The sequence below is a fragment of the Symphalangus syndactylus genome, chromosome 4, assembly GCF_028878055.3.
Source record: "Symphalangus syndactylus isolate Jambi chromosome 4, NHGRI_mSymSyn1-v2.1_pri, whole genome shotgun sequence".
NCBI classification, from domain to species: domain Eukaryota; kingdom Metazoa; phylum Chordata; class Mammalia; order Primates; family Hylobatidae; genus Symphalangus; species Symphalangus syndactylus.
This window is the reverse complement of record NC_072426.2, coordinates 66,481,400-66,497,203: the sequence shown is the minus strand read 5'-3', so window position 1 is coordinate 66,497,203 and position 15,804 is coordinate 66,481,400. Positions and strand designations below refer to the sequence as shown.

General features: G+C 39.5%; 1 protein-coding gene across 1 annotated transcript in view; it reads right to left on the bottom strand.

Annotated features, from left to right (window-relative positions):
• The window catches only part of GPR158 (G protein-coupled receptor 158), a 433,367-nt gene that overhangs the window by 216,994 nt on the left and 200,569 nt on the right, over positions 1-15,804 (bottom strand). The window contains exon 3 of the mRNA XM_055274921.2: positions 2,169-2,271. Within this exon, the coding sequence (XP_055130896.1) occupies positions 2,169-2,271 (103 nt within the window). The remainder of the gene's footprint in view (positions 1-2,168; positions 2,272-15,804) is intronic.

The window sequence follows — 15,804 nt, the reverse complement described above, 5'->3', positions numbered from 1 at the left end:
AAGGTTTTGGCTAGGCTGCATTCTCATCTGGAGCTCATGGTCCTCTTCTGAGAGTATTCAGGCTGTTGGAAGAAGTTACTTCCCTGCAATTGTAGTACTGGAAGTCCCTGTTTTCTCATGGGCTATTAGTGGGGTTTTCTCTCAGTTCTTAGAGGCTGCTCTCAAGCCCCAACTACATGGCTCTCTCCCAACAAGGTAGCTTACTTCTTCAAAGCCAGTAGAAGGTTCTCTCTCTCCTTCCAGTGTGCTATGATGGAGTCTCAGATAAAATAATATAATCACAAAAGTGACTATATCCTCACTCTCTTATATTGCTAAATAACAGAACCTAAGCAGGGGAGTGACTATCCCAGCAAATTTATAGATCACACCCACACTTAAGAGGATTTGGAAGCAGAACCTGGGAAGCCACCTTAGAATTCTGCCTACAACAACTCACTCAGAACAAGGACTAAACTCTGAAATATATGGTGGAGGAGACAGCAAAATGTTTCTCACCTCCAGAACCTACAAGTTAAATGTAAACAGTCTCAAGACCAAGAATAGTGCCTTCTAAGAAAGAGAAAAAGAACTATATATAAATCTATAAATGTCTACCAAAATTCCCAGAGGAAGACATTCAGGTCTCAATCTCAATGAACCCTTTGAACTATGCCTCAGAGAAATCAAAATTCCTACACAGATAATAGGGCTGGAAAAGATTTATGGGTAACTATTTAAAAGAGACCTATACTCTAGTTTTAGCAACTCCCAAACCCTAACTTTCCATGAAACCACCCCTGTTACCACTACAGCCTTTCTTCTTAGGTATTATACCCAATAGCTATAAGGTGAGGTGGCAAGAGTTTATTCTCCAGAGAAAGAATACTCCTCAATGCTCGAATTGTAACACTGACATTTTCTGGAGTACAAATAAAATAACCAGATGACCAAGTTTCAATTCTGGAATAGAAGCCCTGTATAATCACTTCCGTTTGAACGTGGGTGGATCCGGAAATATGATGGGACATTCTCTCTTTTGGTTGGGCTACGTTATATGCTGAAGTGATGGGAGAGTCACTCCCATGATTACACTCTGTCATTTAAGACTCTGTCTTAGCAGGCTAGGGAGATTCTCCTGGTAGCCTTGAAAAAGGAATCAGCCATGTTGTGAGAGGGTGACGTAGCTAGGCCTTGAGGGAACTTTTAGGAACTAAGAGTGACCCCAGGCTGACATCCAGCCAGAAAATAAGGGCCTCAGGCCTACAAAATGCAAGGAACTTAATTCTTCCAACAATCCTAAGGAGCTTTGAAGAGGACCCTAAGCCTCTGAGAAGATCACACCCAAGTGAGACTTTTATTTGATTTTTATTTTTTAAAACTATACATTTCTACATGTAATATTTTATTATTAAATTTATGAAGACATGGCTCTGGTCATGATTGTTTATAGAGGTCAGATAATGCAAATAACAGCAAGTAGACTTGTATTTTTTTGATGATGATCTCTGCATTGTATTATTATTATTAATTATTATTATTATTATTATTATTATTATTATTACTGAGACAAGGTCTCACTATGTTGTCCAGGCTGGTTTTGAACTCCTGAGCTCAAGTGATCCTCCCACCTCAGCCTCCCAAATTGCTGAGATTACAAGCGTGAGCCACTATACCCAGCCAACATCTTGATTTTAGAGTGGTGAAACCTCGAGCTTAGGACCCAGCTAACCCAGAACTAGGAACCTAACCAATGGAAAGTGTCTGATAATGAGTTTGTGCTGCTTTAAGCTGCTGACTTTATGGTAACTTTTTATGCAGCATTAAAAACATATAAACACATTGATAACTAAAATAAACAAACTGACAAAATTAGTTTTAGTAACTTTCTGTATCAGCATCCTTCAATAACTAAATCCCCATTGGTCTTACCAGACAGCTACAATATTTTCACACTTTTAAAATGTATTAAAAACTAATATATACCTAAGAATATTTTAGGTGTATATTAGTGGTTCTCCAGAGCATTGTAGATGACAAATTAAAACTAAAACTCCTTAAGTGATGAAAGAATGCCAAGCCAATGATTAGTCAACCATATAACTCCAACAAGGATAAAAGAAAATCTTCATAATAATAGTATATACGATGTATATACATATATATACATAGAAACAAAGGGCACTTACTCCGAAAGTTGTTCACTGGTAAGACTCCAGGATGATAGAATCCTGCTTTGCAAATGCATTCATAGGCTCCAAGAACGAATCCTAGGCCTTTAATTGGCATACACTATGAAGAAGAAAAGACAGCAACAGAGTTGATCATGGCTTATCTCATGGTATAAAGGCTCGCAGATATCCAGCATTGCAAATGGTAACAGAAAACTAACACATTTTCCAGAAGTAAAATAGCTCTTTTTTGAACTTTTTAGTTTTGTTGTGCCAACAAGTTTTTTTTAGAAGTAGTAAATTAAGTTTCCTTTCTAAATTTATGCCATTACAGCTGCAGTTGCATACATCTTTACTTCCTGTGGCAATGGAATGAGTTAATTACTAGACATAGTTTTTCTTTTTAATGCCTCGCATATCATCTTACTGCTTTAAGAAATTGTTCCAAAGCCTATAAGAGTATTTCAAAAGTGATTCCATACTGAATGTTTCCATCAAAGCAAAGGTATGTAGGTGGGTAGATAGGCAGGTAGGTAGGTAAACAGATAAATAAAATTTAAGATGTGAAAATTGCTTTTATGAATTAAATAGTCATCAAATTTTATCCTGGAATCAATCAAAATAACACAAATTGATAAAATAATAAAACAAGTAAATTTAAAAATGCAAATTTAGAAGACAAAAATAAAGATGAATTAATTATTCCAGGGCTGTTTACCTAAAATCTGTTTAATAGATAAATGTTTTACATATAAAGAAGAAAAACAGCTTTCAAAATATGTTACAATCATAAACAATAGACATCTCCCAAAAATTTAATCTTGACTTCTTTTAAGGGTGAAGGATATAACCTAGCAAGCAAAAGATATAATTTTAACCAAGCAAAATTTAGCTTAACGTACTTCATTTCTGCTACATTTAATTACATAGCAAGGAATAACTTCTACTAAACTGCAAAAATTACATCAGTAAAACTGGAGCATTTAAATAATCTAACCAACACTGAAATTGCTTTCATGATATTGCTCTACCATGATTCCAACACATTGCCTTTTTACCACTATAATCTATTATAAAGGAACTTAGAATCTAGTGAATTTAAGAATTATAAGATGTCCCTCTTTTCAGAGGCCCTTGAGATAAAATTTTAAATAATTTAAATAATTCCATAATCTAAGCTGAAATGATTAGCATTAACATCAATATTACATATCACAAAAACTCCAGCAATTAGATAAGTATTTGTATGTAAGATAAAAAAAGCTAATACATATTCTAAAGTCAGAGACGTAGCAAGAAATCTCTGAAAAAGAGCTTTCTAAAGGACCTTCTTGAATATTTTAATTTCATTAATACCCTCTTCTTTTCCATCTAACACACACATATCCAATTTATATGTCGCAATTGAAAACACATTTCCTAACCCAGAGCAAAATAAAATAGCAAAAGAGTACCAGTCAATTCAACTGAGTTAGCAAGTATTTGGGAAATAACCGCAGCATGCATAGAGAATGCCTATAGAACCTAATCAAAATAACATGTACTGTTCATAAAGCTCCAGTTATACAATAGGTCAAATCATATTTCTGAACTATGTAAATAAAAAAGTAATTATAACATATTTAGGAGAAGCACTAATATTATGGAAAGAGCATATTAGTTGTGGTCAGTCAGAAAAGATAAATTTGAAATCTGACTTCATCACTTCCCAACCACGTGGATTTGGGCTGTTCTCTTAATGTCTCTGAGCCTTACTGTCTTTAATTAATGAGAATAACTATTCCACCAGACACAGACATAGTCTGAAAAAGGTGGAGGCACCATGATGGCCTAATCGGTTAAATACAGGGTATAAGAGGAAGAGAAAAATAAAGGATGACTCCAGCGGTTTTGGCCTGAGCAAACTTAAGTATGGAGTTGTCATTCAACTGATCTGAGAAAGGCTTTAGATTTAGGGAAAAGATCAGAAGTTCAGTTTTGGAAATGCTCACGGTGAAGTGATTATTCAAAAATTTAGATCTACATCTCAAATAGGTAGTTTGATAAACTAGTATGAAGTTTAGAAGAGATGTCTGGGCTGTATAATTTGTGAATCATTTGCATAAAGATCATAGATAAATCCATGAGATTAGATAAGACTAAATCACTAAGCAGTGCCTTCAGTCAGTGAAGGAAACAGATCCAAAAATATGAGAGTAATCTGGCTGCAACATCTGCTACCTCATTGATTGCCAGGATTGATTCAGCTAATCTGGCTGACTTGGCAGGTGTCTTTTTCCTTCCTCACTACTCCATGTGTGTCCTTCCTGAAGCTACTTGCTAGGTCCAAGAGGATGACCTTCCCAAATAGAGAAGAACCATTCTTCACTCAAGGATACACAAGCAGCTGTGTTCCCCTGCTAGAACCTCTAAACATACTATGAAGGAAATAGGTCCAAGTGGTGAGACTCGGGACACTTCAGAGCTAAAATGTTAGGCAGAAAGAAAGAATCAAAGGATCCTGAGAAGAGCAATTCAATGGGGTATCACTACTTCCTTTATGACATCGTGATACTATGAATATAGCATGTGGAGTTTGTTGTAAGCTACATTTACTAAATATTCATCCAGCAAGGACTTGTAAACTAAGGTAAACCAGGTAAACTAAGTCTTAGATACTAAGACTACATTAGAATTCTTGAAATATTTTACCTTGCTGAAATTCAGAGGTTAATGCTATTCATTAGAACATAGAACATCACTGATTTCATGATGATATGACTCAGCACTGCAACAGTGACTCAGTTGAGAATTTTAAATTCTTATGGAAGATCTGAAAGTTTATGTAATTAAAGTATCTCCCTGCTATAAACTAACTCTACAGCCAACATAAAAAAATGAATGTTTAAAAAATTGAATTGATTAGATCTAGTACCTCTTGCCAAATAAAATATTCCTTGAACTTGAAAGAAATGCCTCTTGATTTTATTACATAAAACACAGAAACATGAATTATTAGCTACCTCAAACTTGTTGTTCTATTAATAAATAATTTTATGATCTCAAAGGAAAGAAAAAAAACTTTGTCAATTAAAATCAATAAAAGCAGATCATCCTGCTGTACTGACTACACCTCCAAGACAGCAGGGCCTGCACGGAAACAAATGTGCTACTGTTTTCATACTTTTGCCTTGAAGTATACAAGTGGTCTTGGCTTATTTTTTTATGAAGAATTGTAAATTTTCAATAAACTTGCAAGGCGTATTTTCGTGCTGTACCCACCACCATGATTCCCTCGCTACTTCATCCCTGTTACCTCCTAAACAAAATTATACATTTTTAAGATTAGGAAATTAGTTTAGTTAACCTAGTTTTTAAAAAAAAAACTGTAAATATAGTGATGCTCAACTAACGTTTAGTTTGGGTTTGGGCTGAGGGGCTGCTTATTAAGTAGCACTTCTTTTTCCTCCATGAGGGTAGCTGCTGCATGAGTAGCCTTTGATAAAAATTGATAAAAATATGAAAATTAAAAGTTATTGTTATGGGATCCTTGGAGTGTCATTTTGCCAGTCAGAAACTTCTGTGGCTAGTGGCACCTCGGCCTGAGTTTTGCTCTGGCCTGCTAGGCACATTATGCCCACTCAGCCTGGAAGGCTGTCCTTGGCTCCTGCTACCAGCCTGGATCCCACACCTGCCAAGGGCGAGCCAGGTGTGGAGCAGTGGGGGTGTGTGAGTGAGTGTGGGGTCCACACACCATGTGCAGCAAGGCACACCAGCTGCAGAAGGGAGGACAGCTCTAGGCACTGGCAAGGGCACTGGCTCCCTGCAAGGCTGCAGCTGAACCAGGTGTACCATAAGCAGCTTTGATGGCTGTATTAGTCCACTCTCATGCTGTTATAAGAACATACCCAAGACTAGGTAATTTATAAAGGAAAGAGTCGTAATTGACTCACAGTTCCACATGGCTGGGGAGGCCTCACAATCTTGGCGGAAGGCAAAAGAGAAGCAAAGGCACATCTCACATAGCAGCAGGCAGGAGAACGTGTGCAGGGGAACTGCCCTTCATAAAACCATCAGATCTCATGAGACTTATTCACTTTCAAGGCAACAGCATGGGAAAAACTCACTCCCATGATTCAATTACTTCCTACCAGTTCCCTCCCATGATATATGGGGATTATGATAACTACAATTCAAGATGAGATTTGGGTAGGGACATAGTCAAACCATATCAGTCCACCCCAGCCCCTCCCAAATCTCATGTCCTCACATTTCAAAACAAATCATGCCTTCCCAACTGTTCCTCAAAGTCTTAATTCATTTCAGCATTAACTCAAAAGTCCACTGTCCAATGTCTAATCTGGGACAAGGCAAGCCCCCTCCGCCTACGAACCTATAAGATCAAAAACAAGTCAGTTACTTCCTGGATACAATGGGGGTACAGGCATTGGGTAAATACACCCATTCCAAATAGGATAAATTGGCCAACACAAAGGGGCTACAGGCCTCATGAAAGTCTAAAATCCAGCAGGACAGTCAAATCTTAAAGCTCCAAAATGATCTCCTTTAACTGCATGCCTCATAACCAGGTCATGCTGATGCAAGAAGTGGGTTCCCATGGTCTTGGGCAGCTCTGCCTCTATGGCTTTGCAGGGTAAAGTCCACCTCCTGGCTGCTTTCATGGTCTAGTGTTGAGTGTCTGTGGCTTTTCCAGGCACACAGTGGTAGCTGTTGGTGGATCTACCATTCTTAGATCTGGAAGATGGTGGTCCTCTTCTCACAGCTCCACTAGGCAGTGCCTCAGTGGGGACTCTGTGCTGGGGCTCCCACCACACATTTTTCTTCTGCACTGCCCTAGAAGAGGTTCTTCATGAGGGAGCCACCCCTGCAGCACACCTCTGCCTGGACATCCAGGTGTTTCTATGCATCCTCTGAAATCTAGGCAGAGGTTCCCAAACCTTAATTCTTGACTTCTGTGCACCCACAGGCACAACAACACATGGAAGCCATCAAGGTTTGGGGCTTGACCCTCTGAAGCAATGGTCTGAGCTGTATCTTGGCCCCTTTTAGCCACAGCTGAGACACAGCGCACCAAGTCCTAAGACTGCACAAAGCAGGGGAGCCCTGGAGCTAGCCCATGAAACCATTTTCTCCTCCTGGGCCTCCAGGCCTGTGATGGGAGGGACTGCCATGAAGACCTCTCACATGCCCTAGAGGCATTTTTCACTATTGTCTGGGTGATTATGCAAATTTCTGCATTTCCTTGTTACTTATGTAAATTTCTGCAGCCAGCTAGAATTTCTCCTCAGAAAATGGGTTTTTCTTTTTTACTGCATTGCCAGGCTGCAAATTTTCCAAAATTTTATGCTCTGCTTCTCTTTTAAATATAAGTTCCAATTACAAATCATATCTTTGTGAATGAATAAAACTAAATGCTTTCAAAAGCACCCAAGTCACATCTTGATCACCTTGCTGCTTAGAAATTTCTTCTGCTAGATACCCTAAATCCTCTCTCTCAAGTAAAAAGTTCCACAGATCTCTAGGGCAGGGCAAAATGCCACCAGTCTCTTTGCTAAAACATAGTAAGAATCACCCTTGCTCCAGTTCCCAACAAGTTCCTCATCTCTATCTGGAACAGCTCAGTCTGGACTTCATTGTCTATATCACTATCAGCATTTTGGTCAAAACCATTCAACAAGTCTCTAGGAAGCTCTACACTTTCCCACAGCCTCCTGTCTTCTTCTAAGCCCTCCAAACTGTTCCAATCTCTATCTGTTACCCAGTTCTAAAGTAAATTCCACATTTTAGGGTATCTTAATAGCAGTACCCCACTCTACCAGTACCAATTTACTGTATTAGTCTGTTCTCAAGCTGCTATAAGGATATACCCAAGACTTACAGAGGAAAGAGATTTAAAAGACTCACAGTTCCACATGGATGGGGAAGCCTCATAAATATGATGGAGGGCAAAAGAGGAGCAAAAGCATGTCTTACATGGTGGCAGGCAAGAGAGCATGTGAAGAGGAACTGCCCTTTATAAAACCAAAAAATCTCATGAGACTTATTCACTACCATGAGAACAGCATGGAAAAAACCTGCCCCCATGATTCAATTACCTCCCACCATGTCCCTCCAACAACACATGGGGATTATGGGAGCTAAAACTCAAGATGAGACTTGGGTGGGAATACAGCCAAACCATATCAACAGCTAACACCAAGAAACGTGGTGTGGTGCCCAGAAGCTTGGGGATGCCAGGAACCACGGAGACCTAAAAACGGTGTCACAGCCCTGGCTCATGGACCTTCCAGGTCTGGGCTCCCCAAAGGGCCACAGCTCTTCTTTCCTTCTCTATTCTTTCCTTCTTGTCACCCACAATATGGTATGCAAGGGGCGTGTTTCAGCCCTGTTTGTGTTACAGCTTTTTAGCCCCACCATTCAGTGGGTCCCTAGTTCTTGTACTCCATCCAGGAAAAATGAAGTACACAGACAAGTGGAGGGTCAACCAGATAAAGAGGAGCTTTATTGAGCAATAGAACAGCTCAGAGGAGACTTGCAGTGGGGAACTCCTCTCTGTAGCCAGAGTGTTCCAATGAGTGTTCAGCTCTCAGCAGAGAGGGTAGCTCCTCTCTGTGAGGCAGGTCATCCTGATGATTGGTGAGCTCTCAGCAGAGAGGTTAATTTCTTTCTGCAACTGGATGTCCCATCATCTCCTCAACCCTCAGCAAAGAGGAGACCCTGGGGTGGGCAGCTCCTCTCTGCAGTTGGTTGTCCCATTATCTCCTTGAGTCTGGCTAAGTCCAGGGCTTTTATGGGCCTCAGCGGGGAGGAAGTACATGTCCATTGGTCCATGAGTGGCCATGGACAGGTCTGGAAAAGGCACCACCTCCCTTGTCTGAAGGGGGGGCTTCACTGGGGACCCTCCCCTCTTCTTCCCAGGATCTTGTCTGATACCTGCCACCATTCATGGCACCCAGGCTGTTTGTGCCAAGGGATGCCTGAAGGCCAGTGCCAAGCTGCCCTCAGAACCCACTGGGCCTCCCTCCCATGCTCATTGGTGCCCAAAGTCTAGAGGGGGCCAAGGTGGCAGGGGGCTGGCCTGTCAGCACTGCCCTGAGCATGCACACACCCTGTCAGGTTGCAACAGCACCTGGGCTCAGCCTCAATTTTGCTCCGTGATTGGAGTGGGCACTGAAAGCAAGGAGAGGCCAGGCAACGGGAGCAGACACCTCCAAGCCTGTGTGGGCAAGGGAGGGGGCCTTCCCAGGCCCCCCAAGAGTGCAAAATGCCTGGGTCTGCAGCCACAACTTGGGCAGCTGCAGCCACACGTGGGAGTGCAGGACTCTTGCCTGCTCCCAGCTCCCACTGGCTTTATGGAGCACAGCACTGCCCTGGACCCAGCTCTGCCTCTGCCCGCCCTTCATACCTGACCATGCTGCTCCCCCACCAGCAGGTGACCTAGCCTGGCCTCATTGCGATGGCCCCCAGGGCAATGGGTGAGATGCAGGTGGTACAATGGACCTGGCCAACCCCACACAAATGACTCCCATGTTCCTGGGGCCAGCCCCATGAGTCCTGGCTGCACCTTTGGCCTGGTGCATATGGGCCCATGGGACATGGCAGGGAGCAAGGTTGAGGCCACAGCAGAGGCTCTGGGCCTGGGAACAGGTTCTGCCTGGCCATGCAAGGGTGGGGGTGGTGCAGTTGACTGCCTCAGGGACTCAGGGCACAGAGGACCCACTGCCGCCACTGCTGCTCCCACAACCGCTCCTGCTGCCACTGCTCTCACCTCACCACTGCAGCTGGCATAATGACAGCAGCTGCTCTGGATGGCCCACCATTGCCATCATTATTGTACCTCTGAATGAGGAAGCTGCTTACAATATTGGAAGCCTATTTTGATGAACCTTAACAAGCCACCAGCAGAGATTTACAAAAGACAGCTCTTAAGAACTTACAATCAAATCCAGGTTCCCAGGAGCAGACCAGATCCAATCACACAAGATATGGTGGTCAAGAGTTTACAGTGAAGTGGATAAATTTCTAGAAACATACACACTATCAAGATTGAATTGTAAATAATAAAAAACAGATATATACCTAGTAAGGAGATTAAATTCAGTAATCAAAAACTTCCCAATAAAATATTGCCGATAACCAGATGTCTTCACTGGAGAATTCTACTAAACATGTGTAAAAGAATTAACAATCTTCCTTAAACTCTTGCAAAAAATTGAAGAGAAGCCCAGCCACGGTGGTTCACACCTGTAATCCCAGCACTTTGGGAGGCTGAGGCAGGTGGATCATGAGGTCAGGAGATCGAGACCATCCTGGCCAACATGGTGAAACCCTGTCTCTGCTAAAAATACAAAAATTAGCCAGGCATGGTGGCATGTGCCTGTAGTCCCAGCTACTCAGGAGGCTGAGGCACAAGAATCACTTGAACCCAGGAGGCGGAGGCTGCAGTGAGCCAAGATCACGTGACTGCACTCCAGCCTGGGTGACAGAGCAAAACCCTGTCTCAAAAAAAAAAAAAAAAATTGAAGAGAAAGGAACACTTCCAAACTCATTTTATGATGTCTGCACTACACTATACCAAAGCCAGATAAGTATACTGTTGGAAAAGAAAACAATAGACAAATATTTCTGATGAATATTGATGCAAAAATCTCAACCACATATTTACAAACCAAATTCAACAGGACATTAAAAAGGATTATACACCACGAACAAGTGGGATTCATTCCTAGAATTCAAGGATAGTTCAACATACAAAAATCAGTGTAGTTACACACACCAACAGAATGAAGGACAAAAGCAAACGATCATCTCAAGTGATGCAGAGAAAGCATCTGACACAGTGCAACACACTTTTATGATAAAAACACCCAACAGACTAGAAATAGCAGGAAATTACCTCAACATATTAAAGATCATATATGAAAAACCACAGATAACATCATACTCAATGGTAAAAAACTGAAAACTTTTCCTCTAAGCTCAGGTACAAGGTGTGAAAGCCTTCTCTCTCCACTTTCACTAAACATAGTACTGCAAGTCCTTGCCAGGACAATTAGTCAAGAAAAAAAACTAAAGGGCATCCAAAAAGGAAATTAAAAAGTAAAATTATCTTTGTTCACAGATGACAAGATCTTATATAATTTAAGGGTAGAAAACCCTGAAATTCCACACACAAAAAAATTACTAGAACTAATAAATATATCCAGCAAACACGTAGGATACAAAATCAACATGCCAAAATTGGTTGTTTCTATATACTAACAATGAATAACTCAAAAGTAAGTTTAGAAACAATCTCATTTACAATAATATCAAAAAGAATAAAATGACAATATCAAAAAGAATAAAATGATTAGGAGTAACCAAGAAGATGAAAGAGGTATACACTGATAACTGTAAAATATTGCTGAAAGAAATGTTAAAAGATATAAATGACAGTGACATCCAGCGTTCATTGCAACACTGAATTGAAAGATGTAATATTGTTAAAATATCCATACTATTCAAAGCAAAGCAAAACTGCAGATGCAATGTAATCCATATCAAAATCCTAATGACATTTTTTGCAGAAATCGAAAAAATTTCCTAAACTTACATGGAATCCCAAGGACCCCAAATCGTCAAAACAATCTTGAAAAAGAACGAAGTTGGAGGCATCACACTTTCTAATTTCAAAACACATTACAAAGCTATAGTAATCAAAACAGTGTGGTACTGGCATAAAGACAGACATATAGACAAATGGAATAGACAGCCAAGAAATAAACCCTTACATGCAATGTTCAAATTATCTTCAACAACTCAGTGAGAACAGGACATTCTCTTCAACAGGTGGTATTTGGAAAACGGAATATGCACATGCAAAGGAATAAAGTCAGACCTTTACCTAACACCAAATACAAAACTTAATCAAAATGATTTAAGACTTAAACACCTAAAGCTATAAAACTCTAGAAGAAAAATGGGAAAAGCCTTATGACATTAGATTTGGGAATGGTTTCTTGGATATGACATCAAATCCACAACCAACAAAACCAAAAATAGACAAATAGGACTACATCAAATTTAAAAACTTATTTGCATCAAAGAATGCAATACAATCAACAGAATGAAAAGTCAGCCTACAGGATGGGAGAAAACAGTGACAAACCGTGTATCTGATAAAGGGCTAATATCCAGAGCACATAAAGAACTCTTGCAGCACAATGACACAGAAAAACAATCTGATTTTAAATGGGCAAATTTCTGCAAAGAAAATATACAAATGGCCAATAAACAAATGAAAGATGTTAAACATCACTAAATACTTAAGAGAAATGCAAATCAAAACCACAATGAGATATCATCCCACCTCCATTAGTATGGCCACTATCAAAAAATTATAGTAATAATAAATGTTTCTGAGGATGTGGAAAAAATTGGAACCCTTGTGCACTGTTGGCGAAAATATGAAATGGTGTAGCCACTACGGAAAACAGTATTAAGGTTCTTGAAAAAATTAAAAATAGAATTACTATATGATCTTGCAATCCCTTTTTGGTGTGTCTCCAAAATAACTGAAAGCAGGAATTTGAAGAGATATTTGCATACCCATATTCATAGTGGCACTATTTAAAATAGCCAAGAGTTGTAAGTAACCCAAATACCCATCAACAAATACACGCATAAACAAAATGTGATACATAAAAATAATGGAATATTATCCAGAATTGAAAAGAGAAGGAAACTCTATCATCTGCTTCAACATAGTTGAACATAGAGGACATTATGCTAGGTGAAATAAGCCACTCACAAAAAGCCAAATACTCTATGATACCACCTATATGTTGTACCTGAAGTAGATAAACTCATAGAAATAGAAAGTGGAATGGTGTTTTCCAAGGGTTAGGGGCAAGGGAATACGAGGAGTTGTTCAGTGGGTGTAGAGTTTCCATTTTGCAACATGAAAAATTTTTAGAGCTCTGTCACACACAATGTGAATATAAATAACATTACCAAATTGTACAGTTAAATAGGTTAAGATAGTTAGATTTTTATATTATGTATTTTTACCACAATTAAATTTTTAAAAAAAGATTTTAGAGCAAAATGATCTTTCTAGTTCAAAGATGTGTATGTAAACATTCAAGGTCGTATTGCAGTTGGCATGATGTATATCTCATCTCACATACCTCAGACTGCCAACTCCTGGTAAACATAATTGCAGAGCAAAACCTGGTCAGCCTGACAGTCAAGAAGATTTGTATGGAGATATTACTGAGAAGTGGAATGGCTAAAATGAAAGCTAAGATGAGGTGCATACAGGGAAGACTTGTTTGGCATTTAACAGAAATAATACTTGTGCCTAAAAACCACATTTATAAATAATTCTGAAAAAAACTAACTTGGACTGAAAAGAGGCATCAGAAAAAAAAAATTCAAATAAATAAAGTTTATGTAATTCCAAATCTTCTAGAAATGGATCTTTAAATGCCTTTTTAAGATTTTTGTTTTGGAATTTCCCTAAAATGTAAAATTCTTTCTGATTTCTCCAAACTGAACACCATGAACAGAACTTAACATCTTCTTCATGAGTCAGAATCATTACTCTGAACAATAGGTACTGAATTGTGTTGAAATTCACTAATGCCCTCTGGAGCCATTGAAAGTTTATGGCTATTTTCTCACACATTAAAAAGCCCAGAGTGCTGTACTTTTTGAGTTCTTATGCTTAGTTTTCATGGTTTTTTATTCTTTATTTTGAGCTAGCACCTCAAAATTTTATCCTAAAATTTAGGCCATTTTAATCCTAAAATATAGACTTAACTCTACAAATGTCTTTTCTCCCTTTCAAATCATAGTTATAACTGCCTGTATATCTGGAAACTAGATCGCAAAGCATGCAGGGTATATGAGATAATAAGTAATAAAGTAAGAGTAAATAAGATAATAAATAGTTAATATTTACTGTTTACCACATACCAGGCACTGCTGCACAAGTATTAATTCTATAGCAACTCTATTATTATTTCCATTTTAGAGATGAGAACTTTGAGGAACAAATTGCTAAAGTAACTTGCCCAAAACCACACAGCTAGCAACTGGCTGAGCCAGGATTCAACCCCAGGGTGTGGCTCCAAAGAGTATCGGTCACTGCCTAGGAAGTATAGGCTCACAGAAGTATTCCATAAACGAGGAGCAGATGCTAGTGCATGGTCACTTTAGAGTCTATTTTGATTGTTTCAACTTTTTTTTTTTTCTATTCTTCTGGGTTTCAGGCAGTATTCCCGATGGACCAATTTGCTGGATCATTAAGCTTCAAATAAGGGAAGATTATTAATTTTAAAATGTACATATGAAATATATTTTAAGAAATGCAATTAAGTCCCACACCTGTTACAATTTTTACAAATGAATCTCTCTCTTCCCAATGCAGAGTTCCTCAACTCAAATCTTAGGAAACAAACCTTCATTTCAGGGCATCCAGGTGAAGTGCCTCTTCTCTGCCTAAATTTCCTGAAAACGAAACCCCCCTTGTGCCTCAGGTAAGTCTGCGCAGTGGAAACAAAGGTGTTTCTCTGGCAGTCTTGTCTGTCACTTCTTTTTTGCTTTAGTGGCAAATGCATAGCTCTCCTTTGTTTTGACTGGAGACTTATCTAATTCCAGCAAGTTTCCTGCTGTAATGATTACTGAGCCTTATTCAAAAAGCAGATGGCAACACCACAGAGGCATAAAGAAAGATTAAAAGCTTGACACTAGCAAGATGAAGTAGAAATGGAGGCTTCTAGATTTTTAAAAAGGCAGCAGTTTTAATATTTTTTTTACTCCTTCTTTGTAACTTATGAAGAAATACTTTAAAATGTTGAATCGTCTCATCTGGGCCGGGAGCGGCGGCTCACGCCTGTAATCCCAGCACTTTGGGAGAAGAAGGCAGGTGGATCGTGAGGTCAGGCATTCGAGACCAGCCTGGCCAACATAGTGAAACCCCATCTCTACTAAAAATACCAAAAATAAGCCGGGTGTGGTGGCAGGCACCTGTAATCCTAGCTACTCAGGGGGCTGAGGCAGGAGAATCGCTTGAACCTGGGAGAAGGAAGGAGGTTGCAGTGAGCCGAGATCACGTCACTACACTCCAGCCCGGGCGACAGTGTGAGACTCCATCTCGAAAAAATCAATAAATAAAAATAAAAATAAGTGAATGAATCTGCTCATCTGGGAGTGGGTTTGGGGAGACTTTGTACTAAAACAGGTCAATTATATTAACATTCAGTAGCCTCTTTCCCACAACTATTTGCAAGTTTATTAAAGCCAAAGGAAAACACTCAAATAGGAAATCTAAAAGGCCTCCAGGTAATCATAGGGTACACATCACTCACATATTTTACCAAACCATCTTCCAGGAGAACAAGAACCCATGAATAACAAATAATGCAGTATTTCACCAGGGAGAAAAAGAACTACATCTTATCTCTATTATTCAGCAGTTGTCAAAACCCAGTTTTAAAAGTATGATAAATTGGGGCAGGGTTGGGGGGCAGAAGAGAGGATGTTTTATTTTATGACATCGTTAAAATTAAAAAAGAAACTTTTCTATTATTAATTTTTGAAATGTTCTTATGTTCGATGGAGCCAGCTCTCACAAAACAGGGCTAAGGGATAGCAACACAGCATCTGG